The sequence below is a fragment of the Sander vitreus genome, chromosome 16 (assembly GCF_031162955.1).
Source record: "Sander vitreus isolate 19-12246 chromosome 16, sanVit1, whole genome shotgun sequence".
NCBI lineage: Eukaryota > Metazoa > Chordata > Actinopteri > Perciformes > Percidae > Sander > Sander vitreus.
The window spans coordinates 16,946,122-16,962,843 of NC_135870.1; the positions used below are offsets into that span (position 1 = coordinate 16,946,122).

General features: G+C 39.9%; 1 protein-coding gene across 5 annotated transcripts in view; it reads left to right on the top strand.

The window, feature by feature from the left end:
* The window catches only part of pnpla7a (patatin-like phospholipase domain containing 7a), a 28,408-nt gene that overhangs the window by 7,975 nt on the left and 3,711 nt on the right, over positions 1-16,722 (top strand). For 2 of the 5 annotated variants that reach the window (XM_078270743.1, XM_078270744.1), the window contains 19 exons: positions 1,512-1,717; positions 1,833-1,964; positions 2,152-2,275; positions 3,553-3,666; positions 3,970-4,036; positions 4,147-4,296; positions 4,920-4,983; positions 5,204-5,372; positions 6,393-6,575; positions 6,785-6,903; positions 7,160-7,316; positions 9,239-9,355; positions 9,488-9,557; positions 9,842-9,958; positions 10,140-10,288; positions 10,444-10,596; positions 10,716-10,835; positions 12,717-12,801; positions 16,017-16,132. In XM_078270743.1, the coding sequence (XP_078126869.1) occupies positions 1,512-1,717; positions 1,833-1,964; positions 2,152-2,275; positions 3,553-3,666; positions 3,970-4,036; positions 4,147-4,296; positions 4,920-4,983; positions 5,204-5,372; positions 6,393-6,575; positions 6,785-6,903; positions 7,160-7,316; positions 9,239-9,355; positions 9,488-9,557; positions 9,842-9,958; positions 10,140-10,288; positions 10,444-10,596; positions 10,716-10,835; positions 12,717-12,801; positions 16,017-16,132 (2,412 nt within the window). Of the gene's footprint in view, positions 1-1,511; positions 1,718-1,832; positions 1,965-2,151; positions 2,276-3,552; positions 3,667-3,969; positions 4,037-4,146; positions 4,297-4,919; positions 4,984-5,203; positions 5,373-6,392; positions 6,576-6,784; positions 6,904-7,159; positions 7,317-9,238; positions 9,356-9,487; positions 9,558-9,841; positions 9,959-10,139; positions 10,289-10,443; positions 10,597-10,715; positions 10,836-12,716; positions 12,802-14,090; positions 14,895-16,016; positions 16,133-16,722 lie in introns of those variants that run through there. The other 3 variants (XM_078270746.1, XM_078270745.1, XM_078270747.1) reach the window with 3 other exon arrangements.

A 16,722-nucleotide genomic window follows, 5' to 3' on the forward strand; every position in this document is an offset into this window, starting at 1 on the left:
TAATTCGTATGCCATTATTGGCGCGTTATCAAGACGCATACTCACTTTTTAGCGTGTTTATCAACGCCGTTTGGCCTCCATTGACTTACATTACCTTGCGATTGCGTGTGAATTTTAAGCCATAGTGAGTAATATGAAAGAAAAACGCAGGACTTTCACCCAGGAGACTGGGGATCGTGTCCTGCGTGTTTTCCTAAAGTCAACCGTCGCTTTCTTCTTTTACTAAACCCAACCGTCCCGTTCTTCTTTTACTAAACCCAACCGTCCCGTTCTTCTTTTACTAAACCCAACCCGTTCGCCGTGATGCTAATCCGTCTTTCCTGCTCCGTCTCTGTGTCGCTCTTACACTGTTGCCCCTGGCAACCGATAGCGTAGGATCCCAAAATGGTGGGTGGGCTAAGACACCTCCCAAATCGTCACGTGACAGCAAGCTACCATGACGTACGTCCTCATTGTCAATAGGGCGTAGACATACACGCGGATAGCTCAAAATGCGTACAGATACTGTGTGCACTTTCCTAAAGCCAAATGGCGTGTATGTTTACGCAAAGTCATGATGTCATGTTGCCGATTGAGACGCGCATTCTGAAAGCGCTGTGTACATGATGCCTCTAAAACCCGAATAATACCTGAATATCCCACGTCTTAATCGGAAAATGCTATGTTCGTAAAAAGGCCTTATTCGGAATATTCAACCGGGAATATGCTGTTTACATGATCTGTACCAAATTCGGAATATTGTCATATTTGGAATAATAGTGGAATATTGGTGTGCATGTAAACGTACTCACTAAAGGTTTAATGTAATGGGTTTTCCACGTTCACGCTTGTCTTTTTTTTTCACTGCTGGAGGGTGTAGAGGCATTGCACGACAAGGTTCACTGATAGAGCTGTGTGTCTTTTAATGGGTTAAACTTGTTCTGTGGTAACATCAACAACAAAAATGTAATTGCCTTGACTTATTGTATTCCAGTACAGTATTTAAGTTTTGTTCGAGTGCAGCTCCTGTCTTCCACCTTCTCTGTTACACTTGATCTGGCAGCATTTTCCACAAATGTGTTGTAAAAAACTATTTCAACGCAGTGATCCCCAGCCAGATATGTAGGACAAAGGCCTGAACGGAGCCACACAAATAAATGAAATTTAGATAGATTTCAATCTTTTCTCTTTAAACTTAAGGCAGCTTGGTCTGTTCAGATGCACACATTTTCTGACAACTTGTAAAGTCATGTAAGACAGTTGCAAACCATTAAAGTTTTAAGTGCTGTTTTTTTGACTCCTCAAGATAAACGGAGATTAACTTTTTGTTTGTTTGAAATACAAAAGTACAATTCATAACTTATCAATAATTAACTAATGCTGTTATCATTATTGTGAAATATATATATTTATATATATATATTTTTTTAACAACAAATCAATGTGTGCCATTAGCACACCTGATTCTCAGCATTCAACCTTCAGACTTTCAGATAGATATGTGCTCTTCTTCTCTCCCCTTGGTGCTTTAGGAGGTGAGCATCCAGTTTGTGATCTCTGGCCTCCTCCATGTTTACCAGCGGATGATTGACCGTGAAGAAGAGACGCGTCTGTTTGTGACGCACCCCGGAGAGCTTGTTGGTCAACTTGCTGTCCTGACCGGAGAGCCCCTCATATTCACTGTTCGAGCCCAGCGAGACTGCAGCTTCCTCTCCATTTCTAAAACCCACTTCTATGAGTCAGTCACAAAACTAACATACTTGCACTCAAGAAACATGTTTAAAAGAGCAACGGGAATGGTCTGTTGGCTATCTTCTACCTTGTTTTTCTGTTGATTTTTGTCTATTCCTCAGGATAATGCGTGTGGAGCCAAAGGTAGTGCTGAACGTTGCTCACACAGTGGTGAGGAGGATGTCATCTTTTGTCAGACAGATAGACTTTGCTCTCGACTGGATGGCTGTGGAAGCTGGCAGGGCGGTGTACAGGTATTCTACCGATAACCTTGTATATGTTGGAAAAATGGTCTTCAGACAACAACAACAACACAGTGCATTAATGTAAGAGCAGTCAATCAGCTTTAGATCCATTCCAAACAAGTCAACAGTGGAGGTTTTGGTTCACATGCTTGTTTGCACATTTGCAGTGAATTAAAGTTATCTGTATATTTTTCAGGCAGGGAGAGAAATCCGACAGTACTTTCATAGTGCTGAGTGGTCGACTGCGCTCTGTGATCTTGAAGGAAGATGGCAAGAAGGAGCTGATAGGAGAGTACGGACGCGGTGACCTGATTGGAGTGGTAAGGACCATGATGGGAAAGACAGATGGTGGATAGTTGGAAAACTATAAATATCTACTTTTTTGTTGTTGTTTTTTTTTTTTACTTCTAGTTTCTTCATAAATATTAATGACTGTATATCGGGATGAAGAGTTCTGAGGTTTTTCTTCAAAGTCTTAAAAAAAACATGCAGATTTAAAAATCCAGGAAAATTGTGTGTCATTAACAGTAGTTAATCATCACATAACATTCTCTGTCAGTATGTACAGTTGATAAAACAGGTGCTGCCAGTATGTTCTTCAAAAACATGACCATAAGACCACACTAACTGCCAGTAAATAAAAACTCAACCGAGTACATCTTATGAATATTTAGGGGCAAAAAAAGTGACTAAACATTAGCTGCAAGCTAACAGAAATTGAATTTAAACAACAACAAAAACATCAAGATAATACTGAATCTTTATTCTCCCTATATACATTACTGTATGTCATAGTTTACATATACTTCTATTCCTTTATTCAGCATACATCATAAAATAAACACTTTGTCTCAGGCTCTTTTTGGGACTCAAAACACATTTAGATTAGATTTTGCACCAGCATAACTATTGAATGTGTGGGGGTGTGCACAGTGCAGTCGTTTCGTCCTTATCTTGTTTGAAAAGAATATGATACGTGTATGTTTCCCAATATTGGCCTTCATGAGTTGGTGCCTAAAAGTGGATACTCATGCCAGGTTTGTGTTTTCATTTTGATAAACTATATAAAACAAAGTCACTTTGTTACACTTCACCCACTTTCCTATTGGTTTGTCTGGCTGATCTCTGCCACAATGCTTCTAATAATACCTGGGTCGATGGATGCTATGGTTACTGTTACCTGGAGGAGGGAAGCTGTCATTGCAGCTCCTGCGATGGTGGCTAATATTCAGAGACATATTTAGCATGGCTGTGTTGACGTCAACTCTGGATGATGAGATGGAAAGATGTTATTTTTACCTTTTTTTTTTTTTTTTTAATTTTATTTATTTTTTTAACTTGAATATAACTCAAACTCTTGGAACGAACAGTCATGGACTAATTTTGTAACGTAAAACTGATTAAAAAACTTAAATTACAAAACCCACTTACATAAGAATGTATGTATTCCCCAAAGTATCTGTATCTTGAAGTGAATATTTATTTGGTAGTACATTATGTCATGTGTTGTAATGATCTGGGTTTCTTTTCGTGATGGACCTTTTTTTGTTTTCTGACCAAGTAAACCATGTGCTGTGTCCTTTTTGTTTCTCTGCAGGTGGAGAGCCTGACCCATCAGAACAGAGCCACCACAGTGCACGCTGTACGAGACTCTGAGCTGGCCAAGTTACCAGTAGGAGCTCTCAGCTCCATCAAGAGGAAGTTCCCACAGGTGGGGTGAACCTCAATGACAGTTAAATTGTCAGCTGATGTGAAAAAAAAAATTATTTGTGGTTTAGTGTATAGCGATGATGGGATTGAACCTAACCCTTGACACTGAGCATTTGAATAAATCATCATCAACTGGACAATAATATGGGAAAGGGTTCCTGTATTTATTTTTCTTAACATTTTGAATGTAAAATACTTCACATAACTGATGTTTTAAAGCATTGATGTGTACATGGTGAGGAAACTGCAGCTGTCTGTCTGATGAGTGATGAGACTGTGTCTCTTATAATGTTGTGCCTCTCAGGTTGTAACCAGGTTGATCCACTTACTGGGACAGAAGATCCTCCAGCAGGTCAATGGTCCTCTCACAGGTGTGTGTGTGTGTGTGTGTGTGTGTTACAGGGTTTGCCCCACTGGTGTTGGTGTTTATTTCAACTCACTATTGAAGGGGAGATTTACTAATATGTATGCATGTGCCCAGCTCGCAGTTTGGCCGTTCGCACTCCTGGCAGTAAGTGGGATGTAGGTAACCCAGCCTCCAACCTCTCCACTGTGACAGTCCTGCCTGTATCAGAAGATGTACCTCTTACCGCCTTCACCCTGGAGCTGCAGCATGCACTCATGGCAATAGGTAAGAAGAACAAAAATACAGGAGCTCAAAGTTTCCTGAATGCATGTTTCACTGCCATTCTCCACAGAGAGGTCAGAGCTCAGGGTCGAGGACACTTTAGGTCCTGGATGGCTTTTTGTAAACATTTAGCCACCACACTTACAACTTAGGTGTAATGTGTCTGGTCATCTTGTATAATAGGTACTACCCGCTACGACGTAACGGCTCTGGATTCTCTCCTGTAGATGAATTTTAGATGTCCTGTTTTACTCCAGTTCGTAATCTGAATGGATGGTGCCCCCCTTTCCTCTGCTGTATGTGTGATTTGAGTCTAGTAAGATAAGCAGGTTCAGTTTATAGTGAAGTGAGGAATTAGGTTTTATTACAACAAGAACATTTAAGGCCAGTAAGACGGGTGACAAACCTGGTGTATGTATGTGCGTTTTAGGGAGTTAGTTACCTGTACTCTCATCACAGCTCCCTGCTTTTTGTTTTATTGTAATATTTTGATTAAAAGCACTTCATCCACTCATGCTAGTCAATAGTCAATGTGTCTGGTTTAAGCACCTGTCTAATCCACTTGACTTAGACAGGTGCTTAAACCAGACATATTGACTGTAACTGCTGTGATATTTCACACACAGGTCCCACTCTTCTGCTGACCAGTGATACTATCAAACAGCGACTTGGATCTGCAGCACTAGACAGGTATGTTTTGTCGCTGACTAAAAATGTGTGGGAATGTTGCGTTCTATTTAGAACCCCCCAAATATTCATACTACTACTCATAACTACTAGTTGGCCGATTTAGATTTTTGCTTGGGCTCTCTCTTTCTGACTCACTCATTAAATTCTGTTTAAGTATGCTTTATTGGCACAAAAGGAAAATGGATCTACTGTGTGCTGCCATTAATGGACTCCTTTTCAGTGTCCATGAGTACCGTCTGTCCAGCTGGCTGGGCCAACAAGAAGACCTCCATCGCATAGTTCTTTACCAGACTGACTACACACTGACCCCGTGGACACAGCGGTGCATCCGTCAGGCTGACTGCATCATTATTGTGGGACTAGGAGAGCAGGACCCTGCTGTTGGGGAGGTAAGGTGTTAGGGGTAGGTTACAGGGGAAGAAAGGTGAGAGGAGAATTAGTAGCAAGCTATGGGTTTAGGAATTATTTTTTTGTTTGATGTGTTTAGGGTTGCTTAACTCATCATTTGTTTGTTCTTTAAAACATCAAAAAATAGTGAAAAATGCCCATCACAAGTTTCCAAAGTCCAAGACAACATCTTCAGATTGCTTGTCTCCAACCACCAGTTCATTTTTATTCAATTTACAATTGCATAAGACAAATGAAAGCAACACATCCTCGCATTTTTGTCAATACTTCAATATTTTAAAAAAAAATAATTGAGGAGCAAAGTGTGGATGGATGTTGTGAAAGAGAGGTGGGGTGCAAGAGAAAGAAGGTGCCTGTCCAGCTGATGAAGGGGAGGTAATTGCCTTCCAAGGGAAAAATGGGCACAGAGAAAAGTAAGGAATGTATCCTCGTTTAACAGGAGATTGTGGGAGAAATGGAAAGATGGATCAATATTTGCTCAGGCTCAGAATGAGTCATAGCTCTGGGGTTATCTTTCAGAGCACACACACAGACACCCTCTTACCTAGCACATACATTAAACCTTTAGCAGAGGGCCTGATGACTGAGTAACAGATCTGACCTTCATCTCAGACTGATTTTTTTTTAAAGACAAACCAAACGGCCTTACACTTAAAAACATGTGAACGAAATAAACTAAAATGTAATTAGAGATTCAGCTCTCAAATAATCTCCCATTCTGCTCTTATTGAGAGAGAGAGAGAGAGAGCGAGCTCCTTGATTTGCCCCTTTTTTAAAACACATCTGAAATTATTCCCAAACACAAATATGTAATTGCAATCGCATATCTGTATACGTGTTGATATTGGGCTCACTTTAGTCCAGTGTAGTAATGAGTTTGCAGTATCTTTCGGGGCCAGCACTCAAAATTGTGTGCAATCGCAACACAGGAGCCACTCTGGGAAAAAAAGTGACAGGAATAAAATGTTCTAAAACATCTGTGCTCGATGTCTTCCCTCTAGCTGGAGCGTATGTTGGAAGGAAGTGCAGTGCGTGCCCAGAAGCAGCTAGTGCTGTTGCACAAAGAAGATGGCCCCCCTCCCAAAGGAACTGTGGACTGGCTAAACATGCGAAGCTGGATCTCCAGGCACCTCCATCTCTCTTGTCCCCGAAGGGTCTTCTCTAGGAGGAGCCTGCCCAAACTGGTAGGAATGGACAATATGACCAGAGTTGACCAGATGAGTTGTTTTTTATGACCCCCCCCCCTTTCTGGCTGTTCCCCCTCTCAGACTCGTTTAGTATTTTCTCATAACCTTTTCTTATTCAACATATTTTCTCTCATCCATTCAATTCTTCTTTCACCACCTCACTCATTCCTCTCTACTTTTATTACAGTAATTCCCCTGTTTTTCAGTTGGAGCTATATGAACGTGTGTTTGAGAAGCCAGCAGACCGCCACTCAGACTTCTCCCGCCTGGCCCGGGTCCTCACAGGCAATGCTATTGCTCTTATCCTGGGAGGAGGAGGGGCCAGGTAACCAACCTGCTGTCTGTCTTTCCAACAGTAATTTCTAAAAGTTCATGTCATAATTTACTGCATCTAGCACATGAACTTTTAAATATAACATTTGAATTCTGACGCCTCTTCTGGGCTTAATGGACTTTATAGTTGCCAGAGCCTCAGACCATGATTTCAAAGCTTTTTGGGGTTAATCTTCCTGTGTTTTTTGGGGGTAAATAGTTACATTTCTTTCTGTCTTGTGTGATTATTTCTCCACCCTCCTGTTCAGGGGTTGTTCACAGGTGGGGGTAATGCGAGCTCTCTGCGAGGCCGGCATCCCAGTGGACCTCATTGGTGGCACCTCTATTGGTTCCCTGATGGGGGCACTATATGCCGAGGACCGTAGCCACAGCCGCATGAGGATGAGGGCCAAAGAATGGGCAATGGTGAGAGTCAATGCAACAATGACACTAGTCTTGTAATAAACCCAAATGGGAAATATGAGAGCCGGTGATATTTTAATCTGTAGGCATTTAAAATGTTATCCCATAACCCGAAATATTAACGGAACATCATTAAAACGTACTTCAAGGAAAAGAGAAACAGTTTAGAACATAGTCCCCATGAGCCATTGCAGTGCTTCGGCGCAGAGCACAATGGCGTCCTGTCGGCCGTTACAGTATTGTTCACACAACTATGCTAAAGTTAAAGAATACAAACGCCCGTGTCTTCCATGTATTCCCTGTATTAGCCTACTGCTTGTGTCGCTATGACCACCTTCTCCACCTTTTGCATTCATTTACGTTTTGTGAATGTGCCTCTGAGGCACTGTGGCTGCTCTCTGTGTTCGTCTGTTTACTTTGCCTTTGATTACCATAACAATCAGTGTCGGGAAAAGGGGGTTGGGTGCATCGGGAGTGGACAAAAAAAAAAGACAAATTATATTTAGTAATTCAACATGTTAATTTTTAAATTAATTTAAACTAAGTGCAGTGCTGTCTTGGTTCAGAAGTTGAAACCGGTGTTTTTAAGATGACCATTATTATCCAGTGATCTCTAAACAGCTGTCGGATCAAAACATAAGGTTGTCAGGGCAACATTACGGAACATATCCTAGTTAGCGGCAACGAGCGCTTCCTCATAGGAAACAACCACACAGACAGCGCAGAACGGTTTTACCACAGATCATGTGTAGGCAGCTTAATAGGCTATACTAATCTACCTCCCACATTAGCCTACCCGAACCTTCACCTCACCCGCTGTCTATGGACGGAGGAGGAGAATGACAAACAAATCTCCCCGGACGGATTTAAACCAGTGACGTTCTACCAGTGAGTCTTAGGCCCACAGGACACCCCTTCCCACAGTTGTTTTTAACCTTTTGAATTAACTTAGTGCAGTTCTGATGTATCATGACCTTGATCAAACATCTTCAGAATGTTACACATCTGCTGACTGCAGAGCATGGAGAGACAGCCTAATCATGTCTAGAATTAGAGCAAATAATTATGACAAACAAGTGGTTTATATGGGGATCATTTAGTAGACCTTATTCTATTTGTGGAAGAGAAGCTGATTTCAACAGCTCCTCTTCCACTTGCGTCAGTGTGGCGAGAGGAATATTTTCAACCAGTAGTAATTTTCTGTTTGTGATTCTGTCGTTGTGTAGGGGACTCTAACAGCATTTTTTAATTTAATTTTAATGCAGTTTAGACCTTTTTATTCTGCTTTTTATATAACTAACCAAACTGTGCCGATTAACCACCAAAAGTAACAGGTTGGTGTTACACACACAGCCCTGGATGGTTTGACCATTAAGCTCATGAACAGAACCTTTTTAGTTGTAATATGGAAATGATTCATGTCTTTAATCGTGTGACCATCCATGACGGCTGATTTAAGACACCTAAGTTTACAGGCTGAACATGTGGTATGATTCGTCTTCCCCCAGTGTATCCAGACCCTCCCCCTCTGGCTCTGTCTTTGCTTCTGAACCTTCCCTCTAGAAGCAGCTGGCTGGGTTGCTGCTCCTTGGTATCAGATTAAAAGAACTACTTTTGTAAAGTTTGTCCTTTGCAAAATCAGGACAGTTTGCTCTGTTGAAATGTTGATGCCTTTTTATCAGGAGTGAATTTACCTTTTTAAAATTGTTCTAATTACCATGACCACACCAGGAGGAAGGAAAAACAATAAAGGAACCTTCATATACAGCACTGTCAAAAACAATGAATGAAAATCCATCAGATTTTCTTTTATGTCAAATTAAACTGTTCATTTTCAGGGATTAATTCTGCTTCGTACTGGAAAAAAGCTGATATTGCAATTGTGTAGATAAAAGAAGCCATTTGACCTTCATTTTCCCTCGCAGGAAATGACATCGGTCTTTAAGAAGGTTTTGGATTTGACGTACCCAATCACCTCCATGTTCTCCGGTGCTTCCTTCAACTCCAGCCTCAGCAATGTCTTCAAGAGCAAACAGATTGAGGTGAGTTTAAGAACCCAAATATTACAATGAATTAGTGTCAGCTGATAAAGACGGTGGTGGCGCAGGATGAGCAAATGCATCATGTGAACTTATTATGTTTATCTTTTTGGATCTAACCTTTTGTGTATGCAGGACCTTCGGATCCCGTATTTCAATATTACAACTGACATCACTGCCTCTGCCATGAGAGTACACACTGATGGTAGGCACAGTGTTCTGTTTCTTTTTGTTATTTAAAAGAACCCTTTGTTACTGTTTGCTTAAAGTGTCAGTTCATCTAAATGACAATAGAGTTTTCATACCTAAAGTTGTATGTTGCAATGCTATTTCTGTTTTATCTGCCTTCTGCCACTACTGTCCTCATTTGTGAACTGACCCACTGATTAGTCTTACTGATGAGTCTATTTTCTTTCATTTCAGGTTAGTTGCTTTCAATTAAATAGGCTTAATAAGCACAAAACTTGAGTTACCTGTGTGCCGTTTCAGGTTCTCTGTGGCGGTATGTTCGAGCCAGCATGTCTTTGTCTGGGTATCTGCCTCCTCTCTGCGACCCCAAAGATGGACACCTGCTGATGGATGGAGGCTACATCAACAACTTGCCAGGTGTGTTACACTTTCAGTCTTTTAGTTTTAATAATTTATACCTGCCTAGGCATTCTTTCTCTCAGTGCCTTGATCATGTCAATTTTTACTATTCTAACACTCATGTATGATTGATTATTTCTTTTCCCCCCCTCCCCCTTCTGTCCCACCTTTTTGTTTCCATTTCTTCCTCTTCTCTTAGCTGATGTGGCGCGCTCCATGGGGGCTAAAGTGGTGATAGCTATTGACGTGGGCAGCCGAGATGAAACCAACCTCACTAATTACGGCGACTCGCTCTCAGGCTGGTGGCTGCTATGGAAACGCCTCAACCCCCTAGCTGAGAAAGTAAAGGTAATGGATTGATTAAAAATAAAGACACAGCAGACTGTGCGAGGATACGTTTTTAAAAGTAAATGAGTTCTATGAATAACAATGAGGACTTTTTTAGAGGTGTTTTTCAGTGATGCGTATGTTCATTTCTACACTTGCTACACTTATGGTCTTAGGTGTTAAACATGGCAGAGATTCAGACTCGGCTGGCCTACGTGTGCTGCGTTAGGCAGCTGGAGTCTGTGAAGAGCAGTGACTACTGCGAGTATATCAGACCTCCAATCGACAGATATGGAACACTGGAGTTTGGCAAGTTTGATGAGATTGCTGTAAGTTTAAGCAACAAATATCTGACAAATTCCCACAAGGCATTGTGGGGTATCTTTTTGATAATTTTGTCTATCAGTAGAGAAAATAATATTGACATGTGAGCGTTTGTGTAATGTAGGAGGTGGGATACCAGCATGGAAAGACTGTGTTTGACGTGTGGATTCGCAGTGGAGTGGTGGAGAAAATGTTGAAAGACCGACACCAGGAGGAGTTCTTCAACACCCAAAGCAAGAACAATGTAAGGATGGAGGGAGGGAAAAAACATATGGGAATGCTGTAGAATATATGACAACAGAACCATTAAGGACAGTTCCATGTAAAGCAACAACAGAGTCTAGGCATAATTTTGATTTGTGGTTTAAGGTATAACTATAGATTCTCATCACAACTCAGGGAAGTAGCTGACGGGGGACGTTTCTATCTTGCATTCATGGTTTAATCAAAGCTATTTAAAAACATGTAACAAACAGAGTTGCAATGAAATACTATGTCTTAATCACTTTTTGTTTTGATCGTCTGAATTTTGCAATCAAACTGATTAGCTCAAAAACACATTATCTCAGTAACTGCTCTAATTAGTCCCCATCTGTGCAAAAACAAAGTAAAATTCTTCTTGAGTTTGGTCGGTATGGCAATCTCATTTGCAGGCCAGTATGTTTAATCGACCACATGGGTAATGGTTACATTTTCTTTAATTTTTTGTAAATCGTTTCTACATTATGTCCTCATTGTCAGCTGCATTTCATCAACAGCCCCATGTTTGCATCACTCTGCTCTAAAAGTACAGAGAAACAGATTTACCGTACACCAAATTTGTCCCCCAGCAATGGCCAAGAAAGACAAACGACAAACTAAACAAGGAAGGACACTGAATGCTCAAGAAAGAATGAGATATTTACCCCCAATCTGAACAACATGATGGTGAAGATAAAAATAGCTGGGTTGATATTGAAAGGAGTTCTGACAATAGCCCCAAAGCAACAAACTAACAAATGAACCTGAATGATTGTGGAGTTAAGGATGGAGCTGCAGCCATTGTTGTAGATTTGAAACTTATAAATAAATCAAATTTTCATACTTAAAAATAGTTATCCCGCGTAGGCAGTTAATGAGTGCCTTTTCTATTTTCAGGTGCTACTGTAGGATGCAACTCTCAGGGGAAATAATGGATCTCTTACCGTGATGGATTTTACATTGTGTGTTCTGTAATGTTGCACAAAATGCTGAACAAAACAAGTGGCAACAAAAAAGTGGTTACAGTGGTTAAGATCCAGAATAGGCAGCTAGTGATTGATTCAATTACAGTCAGTGAGTGATCATTAAATTGTTAAATGTGAGGCAATAGCCTGATTTGGCCCTAACCAAAAACTATGTTTGCACAATAAAATAACATTAAGGTTAGTAAATCCAGTTTAGAAAATCGATCGAAATGAGCTTTCAAATAACGACATCAAAAGGAGGATCGGGGATTTTTACCATTTGGCCTTAGTGTGGTACATTACCAAAACAATAAGGCGGTTATAATACCATATAGCCTACTTTTTTCAAGAAGAATTTGAAAATGTGAATGACCTTTATCAGGTCATAAAACCAATTATCTGTTATCTTACAAATCAAGACTCCATAGTCTGACAATGACATAGTTGTCAGTGCTAAAAAAAAAAAAAAAATGTTTATATCGAAAATTTAATTTAATTGTGACCTTAAAATCGAAAATTGAATCGTCAATTTAGAGAATTGTGATACCACTAGTTATTTTTGACATCGTGTTTTACATGGTGGAGGGCCTGTCAATCTGGAAATGTGTGGACTTCTCCACATCATCTTTTGGTGTCTTAATCAGCTTAAAAAAAGGAAGTCACAATGCAGCAGTTTAACGGTGTGGTATATGTGCACACTGTTGCCTAAATGGAGACATAAAGACAAAATCCAAATCGGCTCCCTTCTTCTTAGTGAAACTGCTGGCTGCTATTAAATGTTTTCATTAACAGTGTATAATACGTAGGTACTGTAAGGAGGAATACGTTAAAGTATTCTAACAGACAAGGTGTTGACGCCTGGCAGCTAGCGTAGTTAAAGCACCCAGTACATGACATTTATGAGAGTGTGTTTCTTTCAGGTGGTGACGTGTCCCAACGCTTCCTTTACTGACCTGGCAGAAATTGTGTCCCGTATCGAGCCTGTCAAACCCGCTCTGGCTGATGGTAAGAGTATTGACTGACGCTCCCTTTCAGCCATACCCATGCTTATGCACAACACAATGTCTACGAGAAGGCATGCTTTTACTGTTTCTCCCCCATGTTTATCTTTTCCGTGCTTGCTTTTTTTGTTTTTGGATGGGTTTTCTTTTTCCTGTCATACTCTATTTGCAAATGAATCTGTTTAACATCAAGGACGAAATGGGTTATGTACGGTGGCCCTGAAGTGCAAATCACAACAGCAATAAGAAAAACGCAACAACAAATCATAAAACACGACGGCAAATAGGAAAACAAAACGGCAAATATGAAAACACGACGGCAAATAGGAAAACACGACAGCAAATAGGAAAACAAAACGGCAAATAGGAAAACAAAACGGCAAATAGGAAAACACTTCAATAAATCACAAAACGCAATGGCATTAACTTCTACCGGAAAAGGTAGGGCCTATCTAGCAGAACGGACCCTCCTAAATCTTGAAGCAACCCTGTGATTTGTTGAAGTGTTTTCATATTTGCTGTCGTGTTTTCCTATTTGCTGTCCTGGGGCCTGTTCATTCTACAAAAGTAGAATGAAGAAATCCAGGATAACTGAAAAAGCGCAGCTTGACTTAGTGTGGTCCGCTCATCGCGGCTTAATCGGTTGCACGTTTGCCGAGCCAGGATGAGAAGGTGAAGCTATGTCAAGGCAGGTGTAGATAGCTGGGATAAGTGCACGTTCACGGCTTTCTTAAATAGACCACGGTATCGATCACAGATTTACTGATGCAGAAATGGAGAAGACGCGTGCGGCATATGTTTAACCCGCTGAGCAGCAGCTGTTAATGGAAAATTACGAGGAGGTGAAACATATAATATACAAAAAGGGAAATACGGCTGTTGTTATCAGACAGAGAGAAAAAGTCCAACAGACAAAACAATGCGTAAGGATTTAAAAAGATCTACTTAGGGCCTACTAGTCACTCCACATTTTTACAAAGTTTTAATTGCTTTAAATATGCTTGTTTTGTGTTGGTTGTATTGCTGTATTTGTTTTTATGTGCTAAATGGGTTTTACTGTAAAGTGTCTTTGAGTAGCCTGTAAAGCACTATATAAAAAAAATGTTTTATTATTTAGCCTACTTTGCCTTAAAAGTGAGCAGAGGGAAATCATGTTCCTCTGGAAATTTACCCTAAGGACTAGGCTTAATTTCAAACCCTTATTCATAATGAGAGAATATGTTTTACAACCATATCCACAAATCTCTATAAGCTATAATTCTAAATATCTTTCTACAATTGATGTTCATACAGAACAAACATGACTGGACAAAAACTAGAAAAAGAAGTAAGTGACTTCAATACACACTGTAAGCATATCTGTAAAACAATATAGCCTATTATTCATGTTTTTTTCTCACTCCCAAGCTCCAAGATGCGTGACGGCACCAAAATAAAAAGATTAAGAAGCTTTGTGGCATTCCAACACATTCTCACTCCCATCTCAAAAAATACGGACGTTTGGTCAGGTGCCATTGTCGTCGTTATTGACGCTAAAAGTCGCTGCACGGTGTGGGAGGATCCCCCTGCCTCACCCCGCCTCTCCATGTTGCACGGGGCATATTCACGGGGAGAGCAGCAGAGGAAAAGCCCCTTTCCTCCGCATTGTCCCACTTTATCTCCGGTGCATGTGCAACCATTTCTTACCATCCAAACAACTGCAATAGTAGGATTTAAATCAAACTTGTGACCGCAATAGTGACAAGTAATGCATGTTAATAAAAAATAAAGCAGAACACATTCAGAAGACAACGGAATAACTGTTAAACACGTTTATTTCGGATCAGAGCAGCAGCTGATTTAACACGAGACTCCAGGATTAATCTTAGCCTAGCTGTTAGCCTGCTCTATAAGATTTTTTAATGAATTTTGACATACTATACTATGACTTCTTATAACATTTTATGACATACTATACTAAGACTTTTTTTATATTTTTATGACATACTATGACTTTTTGATGGCAAACTATACTATGACTTTAATAAAAATTCTATGACATACTATGACTTTTATGACGTACTAATCTATGACTTTTTATGCAATTTTTGTGACATACTATACTATGACGTTTTATGACATACTATGACATTTCTTATGGCATACTATGACATTTGTTACGATATACTATGATTTTTTTGTATTAAAAATAATCTAGTTTATGTGTGGGAAATGGCGTATGCATGGTTTTTGTGTGTAGGCATCGTTTAGTCGCTGGTCTGTATGCCATAATGGGTATTTGTTAAGAGGGAACTCCTGTGACATCACACTCCTCAAGATCACAAAGTTTCATAATTACTTTTTATCAAAGTTTAAAGTTTATTGGTCAAATAGTCAAGTCAAATGTATTATATAGCCCAATATCACAAATTTCCCTTAAGGGACTTTACAATATGTACAGCATGCACCCTCTGTCCTTTGACCCTTGCTTCAGATAAGAAAAAACTCCCTAAACAAAACCCTTTTTAATGGAGGAAAAAACAGATGAAACCGAGGAAGGATCTCTCTCTGAATAGATGTTGTGTGTACAGTATAGACCAACATTATAAAATTACAATATAGACAATCCATATGACAAGATTATACATACATATGTGAACATATATTAATAGATTTCAATGGATGGAGGATGTCAAGCAGCTTCCAGGTGTCTCCAAACAGCTAGAGTCTGAGCCACATGACCTCCTCTCCACCATGAAATCTGGAAAGAGAACAGGATACACAAACACACAAGAAGCAAAAATGAAGCACATCATTCACACAGATAGGAGAAGAGAAAACTGGTTATACAAGTACATGTAGTGAAATCATTGACCTCCAATTCCTTTGCCATAACACATGTAAAAGATGAGAGAGAGATAGAGATATATATATATAAAAAAAATAAAAGCCTAATAACAGAGTGTTTATATATTTAAATAATATTTAGAAACTATCTTTAAGTGCAACCTACAGCAACCAATGTTGTTTTTCTCAGACATCTCCATCCTTCTCATTCTTCCTCTTCTTTCTATTTATAACTCATTTGTCATCCATCACTCTTCACACTGCCCTGTTTGTCACAGTTTTTCACATTTTTGCTTTTCTGACTCATTCACCTGTACACCCACTTTCATTTGTCACCGCTTCACCCACAATGTGCTTCTTTGCTTTCTGTCCTCCACTCCTTCCCTTCATCAGAGGAGTCAGACTACCACACTGACTATGAAGAGGAGGCAGTGGAGAGCGCTCTGTCTGACATGGAGCTATACAATCGCTACGGAGAGCACACTGAAGGGGAGGAGACTGCTGACACGGTGCGACCCACTGCTTAAAAGACACACTATGGGGTTTCTTTTCTATACAACATAGCCTATGCATTTTAGTCATGTCTAAAACAAGTATCTCATGGTAAATATTTACCTTTGCAGTGTACAGTGCACACTACATTTAATACTTTCACTTTTATTGGGCACCATAACTTCTTGTTAAATCTAGACGTTTGGAAAGTCAAGTGTCCTGTTTGGTTTGTGCAAAAAGAAATTAAAGTTTACTCTGGAGCCAGGCCAATCCATGCTTTTAAAGGTGATCAATTTTACCATAAAATATATCCTAAAAGTAATTAGAAGACACTGTAGGGCCACCTAATTAAACTAAAATGACATGTCTAACAGCCAGGGCCTGAGAAAGTTGTAGGGCTATGACTTGACCAAAGAGAGGGGGAAACAATTTATGATGCAAAATAGAGAAAAAGTTTTAAAAAGAGGCATGAAGGTCAAGTGACACTAGACAGTAAAGCTGTGTTAGTACTTTTAAACTGGAATGCCTTCTCCTACTGAATAAATCAAAGATTATAAACCTGTTACTCATATTTCGGACACAAACTGGAGTAAAAAGATAATTGGTA